Source organism: Oreochromis niloticus, linkage group LG7 (genome assembly GCF_001858045.2).
Source record: "Oreochromis niloticus isolate F11D_XX linkage group LG7, O_niloticus_UMD_NMBU, whole genome shotgun sequence".
Lineage (NCBI taxonomy): Eukaryota > Metazoa > Chordata > Actinopteri > Cichliformes > Cichlidae > Oreochromis > Oreochromis niloticus.
Genome location: NC_031972.2, coordinates 36631102 through 36653914, shown reverse-complemented (window position 1 = coordinate 36653914; position 22813 = coordinate 36631102). Strand labels below are relative to the sequence as shown.

General features: G+C 40.9%; 1 protein-coding gene across 3 annotated transcripts in view; it reads right to left on the bottom strand.

Moving 5' to 3' along the window:
- Positions 1-22813, bottom strand: part of LOC106097652 (scavenger receptor cysteine-rich type 1 protein M130) — a 53246-nt gene that overhangs the window by 14399 nt on the left and 16034 nt on the right. For 2 of the 3 annotated variants that reach the window (XM_025908763.1, XM_025908764.1), the window contains 8 exons: positions 16066-16371; positions 15696-15986; positions 13365-13670; positions 12996-13286; positions 8583-8888; positions 4506-4793; positions 2878-3183; positions 2509-2799 (listed from right to left, as the gene is read on the bottom strand). In XM_025908763.1, coding sequence (XP_025764548.1) covers positions 2509-2799; positions 2878-3183; positions 4506-4793; positions 8583-8888; positions 12996-13286; positions 13365-13670; positions 15696-15986; positions 16066-16371 — 2385 coding nt within the window. Of the gene's footprint in view, positions 1-71; positions 420-2508; positions 2800-2877; positions 3184-4505; positions 4794-8582; positions 8889-12995; positions 13287-13364; positions 13671-15695; positions 15987-16065; positions 16372-22813 lie in introns of those variants that run through there. The other variant, XM_025908765.1, reaches the window with a different exon arrangement.

Sequence of the window (22813 nt, the reverse complement as noted above, 5' to 3'; positions counted from 1 at the left end):
GGTTGTTTTCCAACAGTAAATATCAACCTGCACTTTGTTCCCTTTAAAATAAACAAACCAAACTAAAGTAGTTTTGTTCAAATTTGCTGCAAAATTTCACTTGAAGGAAAGTGAAATATTGTTTGTTTACGTTTTTATTTTGCTTATTAAAATACATTTTTCACTGCAACAACAGAGCATTTATTTTCTTAGACAGCAAAAGCATCTTATTACATAACAGGAAAACTGTAGAATCATGTGAATAATTAAAGTCCAGAAATGCTAATTACATCAGACATAAAGGTAATGGGGTTTTTGTCAGCTAAGAAATTCATTGAGACGTGAGATGAGGTTTTCCTTTGCTTCCCGAGCTTCTACATCTTCAGCAGCACAAACATGGAGGTCACAGTCAGCTCAGGGTCCTCCTGTGTGCTGCTTGGCTGCAGAGACATGACAGCACACTGTCAGACCGACACTCAGACCGACTGCATCACTCAATCATCACTCATGTGTTCAGTGCCTCGAGTATAAATACACAACAGTGTGAGTGGCAGGACAGAAAGACCTGTGTCATGTGATCAAACACACTGACAGGAAGCACTCCATCAAGCCAGCTCACTCTCTGCGTAGTATTTACTTTTTTGGGAGTGATGTTATATTTTCTATATATTCATTTGGTTGTACAGTAAAAGCGTAAAGAGCAGGCTTTCCTTATTTATCTGTTAAAACCCATTTTAATAAACTTGACTCAAATTAAAGCATAATTACTTTAAATTATTTCTTTATTTATGTGAATACATTCTCCTACTCTTGATAATACTTCACTTTATCCTCTGGATTCTGTGCTTGTGTCCTGTCCTCCTCAGTTTGGGACATTAATTGCATTTTTCCTTTTAACTAAATATATTGCAATTTACCATAAACAAATGATACCATGGAAAAAAGGCTAAACAGTTCATACACTCTGAAAAAACATTTTCAGCTCTGCTGCACTTCATCAGACAGTAATATGCTGTAAACAGCCACTTTAACACCCTTAACAGACATTTAAATCACACTAACTTTTTTAGTATGGAGCAAGAACCACGCATAACAGTTTATCTATATACAAAATGTAGTATTTCATACTGTGATATATAAAAGTGTCCATTTATGTACAAAAACACATTAAAAAACCTTCAAAGGTTATCATAATACTAGTGATGGGACGAAGCTTCAGAGCATGTGCTGAGAAATCCAGGAAGTGCTTAATGAAGCGCTCATTGAGGCTTGCTTCTTTACACGTGACTGACGTCAGTTATGAGGTTAGAAGCCTCATTGGTTCAAATTGGTTCAAGTGCGGTTGTAAGAGCCAATTAAAGGTTAATTTTATTGGTACTGGTAAAATGAGTAGAGGAGAAATATACATCTTTGTTGTTAAGTATATAATTTCTAGTTAATTTCCAAATACTGTTTTGTTAAAAGTATAGAATATAGAAGTGCAACATTCTAATACGCTTTTGGTATTTTGGGCTTCCGGCACACTGTAATTACGTAGTTGGGGAGTCGGATAAGCTAGAAGCAACACAGTTTTTTGACCGAGTCTTGCCATGTAATTTCAGTTTCAATAAACATCTTTTTTGAAAGAAAAGTACCTGGACTTGCTCGCATTTCAAATGCATGTTGCCGGACTGACTCCTAAAGGTGGTACAGAAGAGTGAAATAGAGACGGAGTGCCGTTACTACAGCGGTCGTGATCTATGAACAATATAATAAAGAGCAATGGACCCCTGAAAATTGTACGTGTCAGTTTTCACCTTCATGATTTCTCCAAAGCCAGAGAAGTTATTACCAAAAAGAGAAACTGAGTCTAAGCACAGTGGAAAAATATTATTTCTTAAAAACCATCACTCTGTATTCAAGAGCACAATCAATGTCCCATCATTTAAAAGCACTGCAACAGCTTCAACATAAACACGTCATGTACTGTTGGATTTATTCAAACACTGACTGATACACTGACAAGGGTTTTGACATTAATAGAGCTCTGTTTGCATCATCCACGCCAATGACAATTAAGGTGTTGACCAGCAGGGGGGGGTTGTGTGCATATGAAGCATCGAGAAAAGAACCTTTTTCTGAACCAATTGGATGAAAAATGTTCAGTTCTCACAAGGCTTCATCTGGCCATCACTGCCTGAAGCTGTTACCGTGTTGAAAGGACAGCTCCAATTATCCTGCCGTTATAAAGACCGACAGTAAACAGTGCAGAGAGCAAAAAGAAAGAATGCACTGACATGCTGTCATCCTGATCAAAACGGTCCAGGTAAGGACTTGCTTTTTTTTACCAAAAGACCTTTTCTTTTCCAACAAACGGACTCTGTAGTGAAACTTTACAGAGAAATAATGAAAAATGCAGCAGAGTGGGAAATCTGCCAATGTGTCAGTAGAAACACATCTGTAACAGCACATTTACTGAAGTGTGTTTCATAAGCTGTTTACCACTCAGCAAACTTCTGATCACCTAATAGATGTCACTAATGTGCTTACCTGAGCAGGTAAGATGCAGGATGCTGTAAGTGAATCCTGATGCTGCACACGCCCTTAAATCAGATCGAGACCGAACACAGCCTTGATTGAGAAACCATGTCTGGTTGTAAAAGGAGTTATCTCTCGCTTCTACAGAAATCACAGAGCTGCAGTTTAAGTGTTTGCAGAGAACAGCTGCTTCATTCAGGATCCAGTCAGAGCCATCCACAGGTCTCCACTCTCCCAGATGTTTTATCTCCAGTCTTCCGTCACAGCGACTGGCTCCTCCCTCCAACCTGATATCATCAGGCTCTGAACAGAAAGCAGAGAGTCATCAGTAAACGAATAAAGTGAGTTTGAACCACATCAAAGCTGCAGCTCCTCTTCTACCTGAGCAGGTGAGTCCAACAGCTTTGCCAGGTGAGCAGCTGTTTCTAGCTGAGCCTGAGCTTCTACAGTCCAGGAGAGCAGACTCATGGCCTCCACACTGGAACTCTTTGCTCCACACTGGAGCCTCCACTTCTCCATAGAGCGCCCCCTGGAGGACCGAAGAAGGCCCACAGCCGAGCTCCCTACAGACCACCTCTGCATCCTGCTGGTCAAAGTCAGCTTCACACACTGAGGACCAGCTCTGGTTAGACTTCACCTCCAGTCTGCCTGAACACAGACTGGAACCATTCAGCAGCCTGACAGAGTCTGGAGACATCAGAGAAGATCAAACAGAGAGAGATACTCAGAGTCAGCCTCCACTCAGTACATCATAAGTCCTTTCATGTTTATTTCAGATTGGTGATGGTTCACTGAATATTTACCATTTTTGTTTAGCTGTGTAAAAAAACTAATGAAACCATCTGTGAAATAAAGGGTCAGTGGTTTTTAAAACACAGGCTGACTGTAGTTTGTAAAAACATCCAAAAGCAAAATTCTCAACTGACCACAATATTCTGAGACAATCCCTGCTTTCATGAAGGTAATGCTTCACTAGATGTGTCTGAAGATAGACGTCATAGAATCTGAACCTCAAAGCCCCAAAGCAAAAAATAAAAACTAAAAAACTCTAAATACAGTCTCAGCTGGCAACTGACAAAATAGCAAAAACAATACCAGGGCAAGGCAGGATGAAACTGACAGAAAAAAATATGACTAGAAGAAAGCACACAGATGGACGAGCATGCAATATGAGAGATTAGGGAGGACATGACAAAGAACCAAGAAAAACTGATGGAAGGAAGAGGGAGGCCCTAGACAGAACCCCAGTCAACCAATCTCTTCAGGAGCCATCCATCCTAGCACGTGCTGAGGACAAGGTCACAGGCACCCAGGAACTGTCAGACCCTTCTGCACCCCACATTGAGGAGGCCTGAGCTAACCCATATGGAAAAGAAATAGTAAAAACTTACATAATTTACTCATGAAAGTGGCCACTTTCTCATTACTTTCATATATTGTTTTAGTAAGTATCCAAAACATACAAGTTTCATTTATATAATTTTTCAAGGGATCTTATATCTGTTTTCACTCTTGTATGCTTTTCATACAAGTTTCACACAAGACAGATACAAACTTTATAAGATATATATATATATATATATATATATATATATATATATATATATATATATATATATATATATATCTTTTCCATATGGGAAACCAGACCACAACCGCAAGGGAGCAATCATGTCAAAACATCTGGCCATGCACCCCAGAATCATCAAAAACCCAACACCTCGGGAAAGCAGCACTGACCAAAGGAAGCACTATCTGGGTTTTGATTTCTAAACCTTGGGCGATATGTAAAGGTAAATTTAAACCAACTAAAAGACAAAGCACACTTAGCCTGCCTGCACTTCAACCTTCTAGGATTCTCCAGGTAGGACAGGTTTTTGTGGTCTGTCCAGACTACAAAAGGCTGTTCAGCTCACTTCAACTAGTACCTCATTTTTGTATGTTTGATAAACTGTATTCAACTCGAGAAGCCTCTGCTCACCTCATAAATAAATCACTAATGTGCTTACCTGAGCAGGTAAGATGCAGGATGAGGTCAGTGATTCCTGATGTTACGCACACCCTTAAATCAGGACTAGACTCTATACAATCATTTTTGAGCCACCAGGTGCCTCTGGAATTGGTTTGATTTCTCTCTTGCTTCAAAAGCACAGAGCCACAGTTCAAACGTTCACAGAAAACAGCTGCTTCATTCAGGGTCCATTGAAGGGCATACACTGGTCTCCATTCGCCCATTTTCACCTCCAGTGTACCAGCACAGGGACTTTCTCCTCCCACCAACCTGACATCATAAGGCTCTGAGCAGAAAGCAGAGAGTCATCAGTAAAAGAATAACGTGAGTTTGAACCACATCAAAGCTGCAGCTCCTCTTCTACCTGAGCAGGTGAGTCCAACAGCTTTGCCAGGTGAGCAGCTGTTTCGAGCTGAGCCTGAGCTTCTACAGTCCAGGAGAGCAGACTCATGGCCTCCACACTGGAACTCTTTGCTCTACACTGGAGCCTCCACTTCTCCATAGAGCGCCCCCTGGAGGACCGAAGGAGGCCCACAGCCGAGCTCCCTACAGACCACCTCTGCATCCTGCTGGTCAAAGTCAGCTTCACACACTGAGGACCAGCTCTGGTTAGACTTCACCTCCAGTCTGCCTGAACACAGACTGGAACCATTCAGCAGCCTGACAGAGTCTGGAGACATCAGAGAAGATCAAACAGAGAGATCAGAGACAGCAGAAAAAGAAAACGATTAGATTCAAATAAATTTATTTAGAGGCAAAAAACTGTGATATGTTGTAAAGTAAAGATTGTACAATAATACTAAGAAAATGGTAATAGTGAGGTTCAAAAAACCTTGTATGTGAGGAACAGGATTTTAAATTAGATTCTGGATTTAACAGGAAGCCAATGCAGGGAAGTCAGTATAGGAGAATTATGCTCCCTCTCTGTGTGTCCCTGTCAGTACTCTTGAATCAGCATTTTGGATCAACTGAAGGCTTTTCAGGATGTTTATAGGACATCCTGATAAAAATGAATTACAGTAGTCCAGTCTAAAAGTAATAACTCAATTCAATTCAAATGTATTAATAAAGAACAACAGCTACATCAATGCTCCAAGGAGCACTACTGAAAAAAATGCTCAGGATTTTTCTAATATTGTGCCAATGGAAGAAAGCAGTCCTACATATGTGTTTAATATGTGCAGTGAAGGACATATACTGGTCAAAAATGACTCCAAGGTTCCTCACAGTTTAATGGAGACCAAGGTAATGCCATCAACAGCAAGTCACTGGTTAGATACCATATTTCTAAGAATTTTCAGGGCCGAGTACAATAACATCAGTTTTATCTGAATCTAGAGGCAGTAAGTTAGAGGTCATTGGTGTGTGTTATCTGGCTTCATGGATAGATCAAGTTTAGTGTCATCTGCATAGCAGTGAAAATGTACGCTATGCCTTCTGATGATACTGCCTAAGGGAAGCATGTATAAAGTAAGCAGAATTGGTATTAGCACTGAGCCCTGTGGAACTCCATAATTAACCCTAGTGTTTGAAAACGACTCTCCATTTACATGAACAAATTGAAATCTATCAGTTAGATATGATTCAAATACTGCAACAGAGAGGTTTGAAGCAAAATGTATGATGCCTTTTCTATGGCCTGCTTTAACAACGTATCACTGTAATAAAATATTATGGTCATCATTAGTGAATGCAGCACTGAGGTCAAGAAGATCATTACTGCTACCTTAAAGGCCTGTTGTATGTAGCCTATTAATAAAAAATAAGTTGATCACATTTAAGATTAAAATATTATCTATTGGTAGGACTTCTTTGAGCAGCCTTGTAGGAATGTGGTCTAAAAGACACACTATTGATTAGAGAAAGTAATTACTGAAGTTAAGTCAGTAAGATCCACTTGAGTGAAAGAGTGAATGAATATCAGTATTCTTTAAAGTAGTTGTATATAATGATACATCTCAGCTAGATGCTCTAGCTTTATGGAGGGCTTTTTAAAAAGGAAGATCTTCTAAATTCATGAAACTGAATTTCAATTTAATTCATTTCAGTTGTATTTATAGCACCAAATCATAGCAAAAGTTACATCAAAGCACTTTTATTGTAAGGTAAGGGCCTTACAGTAAAACTCTCTCCAGCTTATGAGTTCGCTCCTTTAAAGGGCATATTTGAGAGTTAAACCAAGAAGTCAAGCACTTCTGATATGAGGCTTTCTTTTACAGAGAAAACACAATATCAGGAGTCATATACAATGAGGATGTAACACTATTAACAAGATAATCGACCTCTTTGGCAGTAGAGTTTAGGTAGCTGCTCTGTACTGTGTTAGCTTATGATATTAAAAGAAGATAACAGTGGAGGAATTATACACTTAGTCTTAGTTACAGCACTTTCAAAAAGCCAGCTACTGTAATCAAATATATTCCCCACTGCTGTATAATACATTAATCTAAATTTAGATGTTATTAGGAAATATCAATCAAAGTTTTTCAGGTAAAGGTACAGGACAGCTACGAAGCATGTTCTTGTTCCATAAACCTTGTTGATTTCAGACTCTGACATTCAGAAATCTTTGACCATACTTCTATATTATGCTGCCTGTATTCGGCTGTGGGAATGGCATGTTGGTTGCTTTAGTCTGATCATCCTCCTGTGTCTGCATTTTCCTTGGTCTACTACTGCTGGCTGGGTCCTCGTCTTGTGTCCTCAGCGGTGCCCTCCTGCATGCACGCATGCAGATCACGGAGGAGGAGAGGGAGAAGAACAGGTGTCTCGCAAGCAACGTCAGCACAGAAACTTCTGGTTTCCTGTGCTCAGTCAGTTTTCATGGAGGAGACTATTTCTTCCACAATCTTGTTCAGATATGCAGAACCTGGTTCTCTGAGAATGTGCTACCTCAGGAGGGTTTGTGCAGACTCTCCCAATGTTTGACCTTTTATTCCCTCAGAGAATAGAATCTATGAAGGTGATGGATCCAAACCCGAATACTTATGTCCCATAACTCGAGTATCTAATAATCAGGATTCTACCTCACTGAGCGTGGTGCTATTTAATCCCTGATCTATGACTAATAAATCATTCTTGATGAACAATTTTGTGCTTTCCAAAATGTTATTATTTTTTTTTAATTTCTTACTGAAACCTGGCAGTGTGACTCAGACTATTCGTCCCAGCTGAACTTTGCCTGGATGGTTATTGCTTCATCAGCCAGCCTCAGGTGTGTAGTTGTGGAGGTCTCACAGGAGTGTTTTGGGTCCAGTTTTCGCTAAATGGCAGAAACACCACGGTAAGCCGAAGGTTGGACATTATTACCTGTCCCAAATGGCTTGTTTTTAAATGAGTTCAATGACTTCCTATCCTCTACCATGAAGCTGTGTAGACTGGAGATGTTATGACTCTAACCTCTTTGCCAGATGTTTTCTCAAAATCATATATTCTTTTCATTTTACCCACCATGGGTCTGGCCCCACACATACCAATGGGCACACCCCCTCACACTGTAAGTTTGTCTTATTATAATTCACAGGGATATTTCATATTTTTGATTCAGTGTTAACAACTTATTTATTTAGCTTAGCTAATTTATTTAACTGTTTCTTTTAGTCACTTTTTTGTTTCCTACTTTAACTGCACTTTTCTTTTTCTTTTTTTTAAGTAGAGTTCGGAGTAAAGATCTGATGATGGCATATATGTTGTCACTAATGATGGACTTACCTAAACAGTTAAGTTTTATGAAATACATTGAGTCATCTGATGTGGCACACTGCCTCAGAGAAGATCCATTTTGAACGCAGTCAGCAGTGATTTCCCAAGCAGATCTAAATGAAGAGCTCAAGTTTTGTTCTATGGAAACAGCAGAGCCACAATCCAGATATCCACAGAAGACTGCTGCTGTCTTCAGTGTCCAGTCAAAGCCCTTCACTGGTCTCCATTCTCCCAGATGTTTCAGCTCAAGTGTGCCTGCACAATGACTGGTTCCTCTCACCAACCTCACATGATCAACATCTAAACAGGAATCAGAAAACAGTCACATTGAGAATGACTTTGAACCACATCAAAGCTGCAGCTCCTCTTCTACCTGAGCAGGTGAGTCCAACAGCTTTGCCAGGTGAGCAGCTGTTTCGAGCTGAGCCTGAGCTTCTACAGTCCAGGAGAGCAGACTCATGGCCTCCACACTGGAACTCTTTGCTCCACACTGGAGCCTCCACTTCTCCATAGAGCGCCCCCTGGAGGGCCAAAGGAGGCCCACAGCCGAGCTCCCTACAGACCACCTCTGCATCCTGCTGGTCGAAGTCAGCTTCACACACTGAGGACCAGCTCTGGTTAGACTTCACCTCCAGTCTGCCTGAACACAGACTGGAACCATTCAGCAGCCTGACAGAGTCTGGAGACATCAGAGAAGATCAAACAGAGAGATCAGAGACAGCAGACACACAAGAAAAAGATGGCAGCAAACAACTATTCACTGATTCAAAGATGAGACTGTTTGTCTGTTTATTGGTGGGACAGTATTATACTGTTATATCAGAATGAGCTGGTAGAAACAGCAGCAGAGAAATGTGGGTTATTATTAGAACCAGAGATTAGCGAAACAGAGTATCAGCCCATATGGTCTTATGTACACATTCTCTATAACAGTGAACTAGAATCACTGTAAATCAACACTCACTACCTGCAATCTGCAAAGCATAGTGACCCCATTAAATATTGAGCAAAATGATCATACTCAGTGAGTCAGCCTTCTTTGCAAAATTCTCAACTGACCACAATATTCTCCGACCATACCTGCTTTCATGAAAGTAATGCTTCACTGGGTGTGCCCGAAGATTAATGTCATGGAACCATTGTATTCCAAGCAGAATCAGAACCCCAAAGCAGGAGACCCGAGACTGGAAATAAACTTAAAACACAGTCTTAGCTGGCAACTGACAAAATGGCAAAAATAATACCAGGGCAAGGCAGGATCAAACTGACAGAAAAAGTAGGACTAGAGGAAAGCGCACAGATGGACGAGCACGCAATATGAGGAATCAGTTAGGACATCAGAAAGAACCAAGAAAAAACTGACAGAATAAATATACAAGGTGATGAAGGCAAACTGGAAGACAGCTGAGCTGAATCTAATAGAGGAAGGGGAAGTAAAACACAACACAACATACATGAAACAGTAAATGACTAACACCAGGACCAGGACTAAGATACACTAACATGACAGAACTAAACAGAGATCACAAAGACAGGAGATAGTGTCATGATTCGCTGTGTGGCAGGCAGGATAAAGGACCCAGAAGCAGGACTCGGAACACGGAGGAATGAACTGAAAGAGGCAGCTTTATTGTGCTGTACAAACTCAGATGTCAAAACGCAGGGAAACAGAACATATAAGCTGGGAACTGGTAAATGAACTTTGAGACGGAAACCTAAGAGACTAAACACTAAGAAACTAACAAATTACACTTACACGGGAGCACAGGGGAAAACACACAGCATGAGGGGCAACAAGACAACAAGCAGGGAATGACAGAGGACTAAAATACAAGACTGAGTAATGAAGAAACGGGAGACAGAAGGGAAACACAGCTGGTACTAATTACACAGAAGAGACAGGAAACAGAGGCTGAACATAGAGCAGAACTGTCAAAATAAAAAAAAGGAAGTACACAACAGACACAGAGACCCACACTAGATACTGAACAGAGGGAACACTGAGTACAGGGACAGGAGCAAGATGAGACATGACTGACTGGGGAACAAGAAACACGACAGACACAGAACTAAACCTACACTAAACATGGGGGCACCAGAACAAAACCTAAGGACTAGAATTAACAGAGCAAAGAAGGACTAGAGTGCTATCCATCTGATTATTCTGACACTTAAGCTCCCAGATGCATTACCTATTGGTATCCAACGGATTAAAATACCTGTGTTTCGTTTACATAGCCAAAACATGTTTATATGAACAAAACATTGTTTTTCCCCAATGATAGCTGATTAATGCATTAAACATGAAGGTGAAAGGTTTGCTAAGTTCAGGGACTCACTCCTTAGGAATTACAGTAAAGCTGCCGAGTAACCCCACCAAGATGGAGACTCCTTTCTTTTGTTCCGTCCTGAGATGTACACAAACACTGATACTCAACTTTGCTTTGACCAAAGAGGCCCATGGTAGTAAAAGTTCATCTCCAATAGATGATTCTTTCTTTTGCAAAAACAGAATGCAGGCAAAGCTGTGAGCTTGAAGATGCTTACAGATTAACCTTTTTCAGCCAAAACAGGCTCGTTACTTTTGGTTGAACATATTTGAAGGTAGTTATTATTTCACCTCAGTGCGATCCTTCAAACATCAAACTGATTTGAGCCTAAAAAGGAAAGCTGTCAAACATATTCATGAACCAAAACCATAGCAGACCAAAGTTTTCTGCTATGGTTTTCCATACAATCCATACAACAAGCTGCTCATTGTACTAGCATAAGGTACACAACCTGAAAGGCCAAGAGGCTGTCACGCCTCAGCAACACAGCTGCCACAAAATCTGCAAATGAAAGCTGATCTAGTCCACCTCATGGTGATCATGCCTGCTTTATATTTGGCTGACTACTTGGCAGTCAACATAATATGAAACATAAAGTGTTTGGGGATTTTGTTGCAGCTTTATCACAGTGGTGGTCTATATAAACCAACGTTTCAAGGGTGGAGAAAGGGAAACCAGTAGTGCTCTGGTCTGTTCTGCACAGAAATTAAAGGCATCCTATAGACCAAACCCTCAGTGAATGTCTCATCTAACTAAAAGTTTCCTCACACATTTAGTTTGCCTGCTTATGATAATACATAAGACATATTATTGATTTAATGTTAATAACTTGTGATCTCACAGGAAAATGCAAATTGGGAGAACTGCCTTGGTGTTATTATTCTGTTCAAATTTATTACATTTGTTCTTTTAGACACTATTTGTTTGACATTAATACAATTTAAGACTACTTTTAATTGTACTTACTCTTTTACTGTAGCAATTTTTTCAGCTTGGCACACTTCTGTCAATGACATATACTCTATGATGTGAGTGATGATCTAAGGTGAGAAGTAACTAAGTATTTGTACTTTATTACTGTACTTAAGTTGAATTTTCAGGTATCTGTGCTTAATCTGATTACTTTTTACTTCTACTCCCTGTATTTTCAAAACAGGCTTGTTATTTTTGGTTGAACATATTTGAAGGTATTTATTATTTCACCTCAGCGCGAGCCTTCAAACATCAAAGGACACCTGCACTCCTTCTGAAGTAGTGCAGTTGTTCGTAAATTTGCTGTTGCGGTACCTCAGCATCTAGCTAGCACTACAAAAGAGGAGCGAGCATTAAAGGAGTGACATTTTTTGTGTGTCAGGTAATTTCAAATTCAACGTTTCTATCAGCTCAACAAACATTAGCAAACACACAAACTGTTTGTGTGCAGTTTGTCTCGCAGTGTGTTGCTAGCTGAAGGTCCAGCTGCTGTATTTCACAGGGAGAGAAAAGAAAGACAGCTAACTTCACTCGGAGATGGAGAAAAAGACAAGAAAGACAGGGTAGGAAAGGAAGAAGAGAGGTTAGATTTAAAGGGAATGACTACTCATTTAAAGCTTACATGAAGTCCTCATGTTTTCAAATCAGATATGGGGTCTGTGCATGTGACATTATGTTTTTTTATATTGTCAAATATGCAAATCAAACTGAGACAAACTAACTATGTCATTTAAAGGCTGCATTAAAATCCACTGCAGGTTAGTGCATGATAAACAGGTTATTTTGCTGTACTGTGATGGATTTAAAGTAAACAACAGTGTGTGACTGGTGCACAGTGGCTGTGGTTTCATGGTCAGAGGTAGGTTACATCAAGTGTAACAGAGATGAATTTGAAGTTAAGCTGATGATGCTGAGATTCATTCACTGAATTCCACCTTTATACCACTTTATAAAGTCTAATATAAAGACAGCATAAACAGTGTACTGTCAGTGTAGAAGATCGAAATCAGCAAGGACAACTCATGAAACATCTGCTGACATCTGGTTGAATTCAGCAGTATACCATAGAGCAAAAGCAGCTCAGATCAGCTGATCACAGCCTGTATATTAAGAAAACCTACTGGAGCTCTCAATAGAAATTATTGTGAGCTGTGATTCTTTTTCCCACACTGAGCCAACTACAACTGATTTTAGGGTTCCCCCACCTGCTGAATCAGTTTTTAAACGTTTCCAAACTCATTTCCCTGTTTAGAGACAAAGTCACCCTCTACAATGTAGTCAACAGAACATAGAGCTATTTTTTTATTTTTTCATCTTGTTCTCTGCCCATGTTCTGCTTAAGTGACTCAAGTTGAGTTCATTACTTATAATTAAAATGTACACTGAAATACAGTATGTATTTACATCTGCTAATGTAACTTATTATTACTAGAAATAGCCACCAAATAATTAGTTTTTGCCACCTCTGCTGGTGATCAACTTACCTGAACAGTGAAGTGTTGTTATGAGAGATGAGTGATCTGATTTTGCACACTGCCTCAGAGAAGATCCATCCTGAACACAGTCAGCTGAGATTCCCCACGTTAATCTATGTGAAGACTCATGGTTTTGTTCTATGGAAATAATAGAGCCACAATCCAGATGTGCACAGACAATTGCAGCAGTCTGTGGCATCCTATCATAGATTTCCACTGGTCTCCACTCTCCCAGATGTTTCAGCTCCAGTGTACCAGCACAGTGATTGGATCCTCCCTCCAACCTGAAAACATCATTATCTGAGCAGAAAGCAGAGAGTCATCAGTAAAAGAATAAAGTGAGTTTGAACCACATCAAAGCTGCAGCTCCTCTTCTACCTGAGCAGGTGAGTCCAACAGCTTTGCCAGGTGAGCAGCTGTTTCGAGCTGAGCCTGAGCTTCTACAGTCCAGGAGAGCAGACTCATGGCCTCCACACTGGAACTCTTTGCTCCACACTGGAGCCTCCACTTCTCCATAGAGCGCCCCCTGGAGGACCGAAGGAGGCCCACAGCCGAGCTCCCTACAGACCACCTCTGCATCCTGCTGGTCAAAGTCAGCTTCACACACTGAGGACCAGCTCTGGTTAGACTTCACCTCCAGTCTGCCTGAACACAGACTGGAACCATTCAGCAGCCTGACAGAGTCTGGAGACATCAGAGAAGATCAAACAGAGAGATCAGAAACAGCAGACACACAAGAAAAAGATGGCAGCAAACAACTATTCACTGATTCAAATATGAGACTATTTATTTATTTATCTATTTATTGGTGGGACAGTATTATACTGTTATATCAGGATTGGCTGGTGGAGCAGTAGCAGAGAAATGAGGGTTATAAGACCCTAGATGCCAGTTGTTCCTGGCACTAGTCTGTTTTGTTCTTATGTACACATTCTCTAAATCAGTGAACTAGAATCACTGTAAATCAACACTCACTACCTGCAATCTGCAAACTATAGTGACCCCACGAAACATGTTTACCTCAATGTGTTGTTCTGAGAGACAAATATGCACTGCTACATAAAAAAGCTTGATAATTTCCACCTCATGAAATGTAAAGAAAAGCGTCTGAGGGTGAAGTCACTTTGGAAGGTTGACAGTTTGTAAAATAAAACTGGGCTCTGGCTTCACTAAACAAGTTCGTGTATGTTGCTTCCTCTGAGACTATGGCTGAGGTTAAAAAGTAAATAAATTAGCTCAGTAGAACAAAATGTTTGAACATAGACCTGAAGAAAAAGAACGAAGTGGGTGAAAGACCAGTACCAAGTACCACAGATTCAGCTTAACATGAGAAACTCACTACAAATAGTGAAAATTGGTGAGTGAAATGGTAAAAAATTAGTCTTTAAGTGATAGTATATGACAATGATGCATGTAAACATTTTTTGTAAATATCTATGATCATTGGTGTATGAAATGTCTTTTTTCTGTTCTCTGTTATGAATTAGGAACTTCTATACATTTTCCACTCAAACAACTAATGTAGAGTGATGGTTCAGTATTTTCAGATTAAAGGATATGATTTTGAAACAAATCTCTGATTGAGGGACTCTTTTCACCTCACAAGTGTGAAGAGACTTTGTTCTACATAAGCTGCCCTCTACTGTGTTGCTCTATCAACCCTACCATTTGAAGCAGACGAGTAGGTAGGTACACAACACCATGACCTCATCTCCCACTGGGTTGTGTCTATTTAAGTCCTCTATGTGCTACTAAACTCTAATGTTCCCAAAGCTGGACAGTGAGCCAGTGGTTCACTCCATGCAACACGACCTACGACAAGAAATCCAGAGATGCCCCGAGACAGTACTCGTCAGGGCCGTAGAGAAAACTAAATGTTTGGGAGACTAACACCAGATTTCAGCTTTGAAATTCAGACCTTAGGTCAGAAAATTTGGTTATGTTCAAGGACATTCCATTACAATATAATTCAAAGAAGCGCTGTCTCAGGATCACTGGACCTTTTGAAATTGAGAATCTAGAGTTAACTCTGTCTGTGATCTCATACTCCCCAAGACATTGAAGATACACAATAAATGTATCCCATGTATCCCAGCTTAAGCAAGTCTACACTGGTGTCCTGTGCTCTGTATATTCAGTCAGGAGACTATCAGGGTAAGACCCTCCAGTATCTTGTGAACTGGGAGAAGTACAGACTGTAGGATTGCCAACTTGCTTTGTATATATTTCCAACTTTCAATTGTTTCTTAATTAAGGCCCAATTATTTTTTCATGCTTTTGAATATTATATCTGTTTAGAAAAGGAAAATTGAAAATTAGAAAACTGTTTCAAAAGTTGCCCAGATTTCTTTGTGCAAACTGTTAAGAATGCGTCCCAGGGTGTAGCAATACATAAGTGAGGAGGGACTGAACTGAAACTCAAGCTAAGAAATAGGAAGCCCCCAGAAAGTTATAGCACTGAAGAAGGGACTCTTTAGTTTGACTCCCGAGAACACTGAACCTCTGTTCTGCCATGATTCAGTTCAATTCAGTTGTATCTAGATCTACATCTATCACAACAACAGGCCAGGAGTCATTCTGTTGGGGGTGAGGGGAGGAAGAAAAAACAAAGATATGCTGTGGAACAGAGCCAGTCACGATTGGTGGATAGTTTGCTTCTCTTCCAACTATCACGTATTATATCATGTATAATGTCACAAATAATTTTACCTGAGCAGGTTACATCAAAAATGGACTTCGAAAACGAAGCTGATGCACAGTATTGCAGAGTAGATCCAAGCTGAATACACATATCACTGATGCTCCACACAGATCTGCTTGATGCACCCGTCCTTTTTCCTAAAGAAACAACATAACCACAGTCCAGCTGTTCACAGACAACAGTAGCTGTTTTCCGGGTCCACTCAATGGCTTCCACTGGTCTCCATTCTCCCAGATATTTCAGCTCCACCGTTCCTGTACAGTGGGTAGCTCCTCCCACCAACCTGACATCCTCACCCTCTGGAAAAAAAATCAGAGAGTCATCAGTAAAAGAATAAAGTGAGTTTGAGCCACATCAAAGCTGCAGCTCCTCTTCTACCTGAGCAGGTGAGTCCAACAGCTTTGCCAGGTGAGCAGCTGTTTCGAGCTGAGCCTGAGCTTCTACAGTCCAGGAGAGCAGACTCATGGCCTCCACACTGGAACTCTTTGCTCCACACTGGAGCCTCCACTTCTCCATAGAGCGCCCCCTGGAGGACCGAAGGAGGCCCACAGCCGAGCTCCCTACAGACCACCTCTGCATCCTGCTGGTCAAAGTCAGCTTCACACACTGAGGACCAGCTCTGGTTAGACTTCACCTCCAGTCTGCCTGAACACAGACTGGAACCATTCAGCAGCCTGACAGAGTCTGGAGACATCAGAGAAGATCAAACAGAGAGATCAGACACAGCAGACACACAAGAAAAAGATGGCAGCAAACAACTATTCACTGATTCAAATTTAGGAGGGGGGGTCTGACACACTGCCTGTCTACAAGAAGCTGGAAACTGTTTTGTTTGTGCTGCACAGACTTGGACCAGGCTGGGTTTAGTCAGGTAGACAACAGCATCAAGAAAGACAAAAAAAAAAGTGGCCCTATGAAAATGTGAATGAAGCCACTGCTGGGCCTTCTTTACCAGGCCGATGGTGTTGTGGGTCCAGGTGAGATCCGCAGAGATGTTAGAAACGATAACTAGTAATGTCTTCATGAATTTGTTTGGAAATAAAATTTTAAACATTAGAGAAAAAAATTACTCATAATCATCTCAGATATGTACAGCTACTTACAGTATCACTGATACCACTGACACTGAGTCTTTTTCTCCAATTGATCTTTCTGAGTTAACTTCAGGTCTTTTAAACCCCATTCCTACAAGACTGCTCAAAGAAGTCCTATCATCAATTGATGCTTCAATCTTAAATATGATCGACCTAGCTCTAATAATCGGTTATGTCCCACAGGTCTCTAAGCTGGCAGTAGTTAAACAATTACTTAAAAATCCATCTCTTGACCCAGCGGACTTAGGTAATTATAGGCCAAACTCCAACCTTCCTTTCATATCAAAAATCCTTGAAAGAGTAGTTGTCAAACGGCTAACAGATCATCTGCAGAGGAATGGCTTATTTGAAGAGTTTCAGTCAGGTTTCAGAGCTCATCACAGCACAGAAACAGCTTTAGTGAAGGTTACAAATGATCTTCTTATGGCCTCTGACAGTCGACTCTGTGCTTGTCCTGCTAGACCTCAGTGCATCGTTCAATACTGTTGACCATAATATCTTAGTAGAATGATTAGAGAAGGCTGTACGTATTACAGGTACTGCACTGCAGTGGTTTGTATCATATCTATGTAATAGACTCCAGTTTGTTCATGTAAATGGAGAGTCCTCTTCACACACTAAGGTTAATTATGGAGTTCTACAGGGTTCAGTGCTTGGACTGATTCTGTTTACATTATACTACTGGTCCCTTAACGAAATTGCCACTCTACTCTTGACGAGAAGCTTGGGCTCGGGAGAGCCCTGATTGTCCTCCAGAGACATTTGCTGCCGGATACTCGATGATCGGTTGCGTCGTGTGACACTCTCAATGGAGGACACTGAACGACATCTACCATTCGGAACCATGATAACAGAGTTCTGGTTGATCGGAGCTGGCTCAGACCTGACTAATCGAAGAACAAAGAAAGCGGTTACAGCTGTTCAAAACCCCCAGTAGGCTGGCTGAAATGACTGACGATGGGCAAGCCGTGAGTACTCAGACTGTGTTTATTTAACACCATATGGGAAGATCTTAGAGAAGCTCACGACTTTGCAATGGGAAATAGATAGACCTGGTGACCAGTGATGGACATTAAGAACAACTGCAAAATTGGTGCAGTTGTCAGCACTAACTCAAACAATCATCTCCCCTCACTCATGCAGCTCTGGAACAACAAATTCTTGTCCCTGATAACGGGACTATGTTTAGTCTCTCTTCAAACACACCTGCATTAGCTGAAGACTGTTGACTTTTGCTTAATCGGGTGAAAGGACACTCTCTCTCAAGTTGAACACAGGATACACGCACACACACACACACATACACATGTCCACTGACACAGATGCACACTCACTCGCCTCCCCTCGGATGCTTTCCCCCGTCCGATGCAGACGGCAGGTCAGCTGGAACGCGCAGAGATGCCGCCATCTGATGCTGCTGTCTACATTGGCTTACTCTAACCTGCTCACCCACCCCTGTTGCTTGTCACATGTTTTCATTGTGTTACGGTGTGAAGATTTGTGTGCTTTTGTGCTGAGTTTTCTGTTCTCATACTGATCCCCTATCAGGAGCTCAGTCTGAGTAGAGTTCTCTTTTTTTCTCCTCCACTGCCCTATTGTGTTGTACATTTCATTGTTTTTCTTTACGCTACCTGTTCTGACCTGTCTCCCCAATGTGATGTTTGTGACCAGGATATGTCCTGTCAGTGCACATATTAAACAATTTGCAGGACTGCTTTCTTCCATTTGAACAACATCTCTAAAATTAGAAATATTCCATCTCAGAGTGACGCTGAAAAACTAGTTCATGCATTTATTACTTCTATGCTGAACTACTGTAATTTTTTATTATCAAGATGCCCTAAAAACTCCCTGAAAAGTCTTTAATGAATCCAAAATCCTGCAGTGAGAGTACTGACAGGGACTAGAAGGTGAGAGCATATTTCTCCTGTACTGGCTTCCCTTCATTGACCTGCTCCCCTCAGGCAGGAGGCTCCGGTCCATTCGCACCAGAACCTCTCGCCATAAGAACAGTTTCTTCCCCTCTGCTATTGGACTCATGAACAATAACCATATGACTGTTCCCACCACTAACACATGACCCTACACTGTGTTCACTGCATCATTCCATGTTTGCACTGATCACCACCTGCACTCATGTATATATCTATCTACTTAGCACTTTTAATTTTAATTTTTATGTTTATTTAAGCGTTGTCTGACAGCATGTTTTGCACTAAGTACCGCAGCAATTTCCTAATGTTGTAAACCTGCTCAACATTTGGCAATAAAACCCTTTCTGATTCTGATTCTGATTCTGATTGGCTCCCTGTTAAATCCAGAATTTAAAATCCTGCTCCTCACATACAAGGTCTTAAATAATCAGGCCCCATCTTATCTTAAGGACCTTGTAGTACCATATCACCCTAATAGAGCACTTCGCTCTCGCACCGCAGGCTTACTTGTTGTTCCTAGAGTATTTAAAAGTAGAATGGGAGGCAGAGCCTTCAGTTTTCAGGCCCCTCTTCTGTGGAACCAGCTTCCAGTTTGGATTCGGGAGACAGACACTATCTCTATTTTTAAGATTAGGCTTCAAACTTTCCTTTTTGCTAAAGCATATAGTTAGTGCTGGATCAGGTGACCCTGAATCCTCCCTTACTTATGCTGCAATAGGTCTAGGCTGCTGGCAATTCCCATGATGCATGAGTGTTTCTTCTTCAGTCACCTTTCTCACTCACTATTTTACTGTGGAGCTCTCTGCTTTGAATCATTAGTCATCAGGCACGTGCAGAGGGGGGGGCGGAAGGGGCTTGAGCACCCGCCCCTTTCCTGATGGGTGCCCAAAGTGCCCTTTTGTTGAGGCAATTTTTTTTTTAATTTTTAATTATCTTTTTTTTTTAAATGTGTGTGTGCGTGTGGAGTCCTGTCTGTGCCCCTCAACAATAATATTTAACTATTAATCACATTTTTGCTAAATAAAAGAATCTGGCTTGCATCAGTCACATGATCACCATTAACCAGTGATCGCCCTTGACGGCAGAACGCGCTGGTTACGAGCCGGGAACGAGCTCACAAAGAGCACGCGCATTTTTTGCAGTCCGGAGCTGTAGGAGAAACACAAATTAACTCAGAGACAGACTGATGCGACACAACCAGTAAGTAGGTGTACAGCGCACACTGTAGTCTACAGCACACAGCAGTATTAGCTTATCACGTACACGTTGGTAAGCTGTCTTGTGGCAACTGACGAACTGAAACAAATGAGCGTGCTGTGTGTGCAACAGCGCGACAAACATTACCTGTCCTTTTATTAACTGCACAAGTAGTGCTGGTCATAGCTGCTGGCTGACTGGGTAAGGCTGTCATGGGTCTGTAGCTCTGTCACCGTTTTAGGGAACATATTTAGTTTTAAAGTAAGTTACAGGGCTTTTCCTGCCTTTCTGGAGGGCTTATATTTCACTAAAAACGATCTAATATGCATATCCACATAATAATGGATTATTATAATTATAATATTTATAAAACACGCTGTATTTTAAAGAACATACATTAAGAAACAGATTATATTAGATTTATATTTTAAATAAGACAAAATGCTGATTTTACAGCAGCAAAATTATTGTATCCCTACAGTTTAAAAATGTAATAAGTTTTCTCCCTGCACAGAGTGGATAGTGAAACAAATGGAATCATCATAAATACATTATTTCATATTTATTACTTTTTTCCCCTCATTGCTTTATTATTGTAGCTCTAGTAATAAATAATAAGGGAAGGATTCTGGATCAGCACCATGATGGAAACTTGTGCCCACAGTATATACACAGGTCTACAATGTCACTGTGTGTGTGCATGTGTGTGTTTTATGTATATGGATTTTTGAATTATTACTCATAATATAACATTGTCCAGACATGGCTGGTAAGGACATGAGGAGGAAACAGTAGGAGCTGTGTGAGGCTACTAAAGGCAGTGGATCCCTCAGCAGCTGGATTACAAAGAGCACAGGTAACATTAACACATGTACCAGTTGTTGGAGAGGTATTCCAGTATAAAAATAATAATAAGCACAATTGAAATGTTTTGCTTCTATAACATTTTTCTGTCATCATTTTATTATAGATTAAGTGTAAGAGTTGTTAAGTGTGGATAATTAAATAATAGTTTATTGCAATAGCAAGTTGTGCCTTGTTCTCAGATGGACAGCAAGTGGAGAGTGATAGATGAGATGAGGGGATGGAAGGAGGAAGAGAGGCAAAGAGTGATTCACAGGCAGGGTCTAGTTTATTTCTCAGTTTTTTGTTGCCTTATGGTTCCAAGCACTGTCACCAATCTTTGCATTTTGTTATTATCTCATGACACTTGTTTAATCAGCTACCATCTCTCCTGTGGACTTTTTAATGTCTACAGTCTCAGATCAACACAGCCCTGCCCTCCAGCACCATCAGCAGCAGGAGCAGCAGCAACCCCTCAACAGCAACATTGTACGTATCAGGTAAAACATAGGCTACGTTTGCTTTGCCTGACAACAGTGATATAGTATGATGCGATCCCATATTAGATTCTTGATGAATGTGTGTTGTTGTTATTCAGCCTGGTTCAATGTGCCCCTTTTTAACTTTGAGCACCCGCCCCTAAAAACGTCTCTGCACGGCCCTGTTAGTCATTATTAATTATTATTATTAATATTATTGTAGGGTCTTCCTTAAAATATAAAGCACCTTGAGACGATTGTTGTTGTGATTTGGCGCTGTATAAATAAAGTTGAATTGAACTGGGAATCTTTCCAGGGTGTACCCTACCTGCCTTCACACCTGCTGCCAATTGAGCTGCCAGTGTTTAAGAACCGGTGCGCATCATTACTGTTTGCCAAGTGTTACTCTTCGCCACAGTTAGTGCCGGCCGTCATAGCTTTTGTTCAAAGTGAAAATCTCATAGAAACAGGGGCGGATCTAGAAGGGTGGCATGGGGTGGCAAGTGCCACCCTAAAATGATCCCTTGCCACCCCAGTCTTGCATATGACAGTGTTGTTTATTAAAATAAGATAGCATTAACAGTTTGAGCGTAGTTACAGTCAACAGTGAATATAAATGCTAAAACTGAATATATTTCAGAGTGTTCCCCCCCTCAACCGTTAACAAATGGTTCAGCCCATAGCAGGACCGGCTTTTTTCTTGTTTTCAGTAGCAAGCGATGCTTATGATTGTGTCAGAGCACATTTTGAACAGCACTATGGGAATTTTGCTTTTTACACAGGTGGTTGGATGTTACACTCTGGAAATGGAAGGAAGGTGAGTGTTGTTAACCCTCTGTGGTCCACGGACACGCTGCACCTCCGAATCACATGACTATTTTAAGCTGACATAGCAACAAGCTGCAGCCACGCTGAGTCTCTGTTTCAGCCCACATTGAAATTTCGGACTTCAAAGTTTTTACATTTTAATTACAGGCCAGTAAATCCAGAGTTATGATAATATATATAAGCCACGCTTTTTTCTAAATACTGTCGTCATGTTTTTGTGTGTGTGGGTTTTAAGCGTTTTCTAAGGACAGCGCGAAAACAGTAAAGAAAGAGAAAAAAGCCACCTCTTTCCTATCGGTGGAAAAATGCACCATGTCGACCAATTTTTAAAAAAGTCAACACGTGGGATTTGGTTGTTTAGGAAGAGGGGAGAGTTTTGGGAGTGACGGTAACGGCAGCGAGACAGAGCGAGCGAGTGAGAGAGAGGGAGAGAAAGTTTAGTTGTGGGAGATTTGTGACGTTTAGTGTGGAGTGTATAGTTAGTGTTGTGTTGTCTTGTGTAGTTGTTCTGTTGTGTAGTCGTTGTTTTGTTTTGTGTGTCAGTGAGGGCACTAATGAATGTCACAAAGGCACATTTGCAACGTAAACACTGTCACTAAGTAGAAAGCCAGCGGAGTGATACACCTCCTGTTGTCAGGCCTGCAGGTTTGTCCCTGTGCTGTTCTCCTCTGTCTTTTGGTGAACAAACTTTTTTTTTTTTTTTTACTGGCACACATCATTTGTGGGGCATCTTATTGCGACACCTGATTGT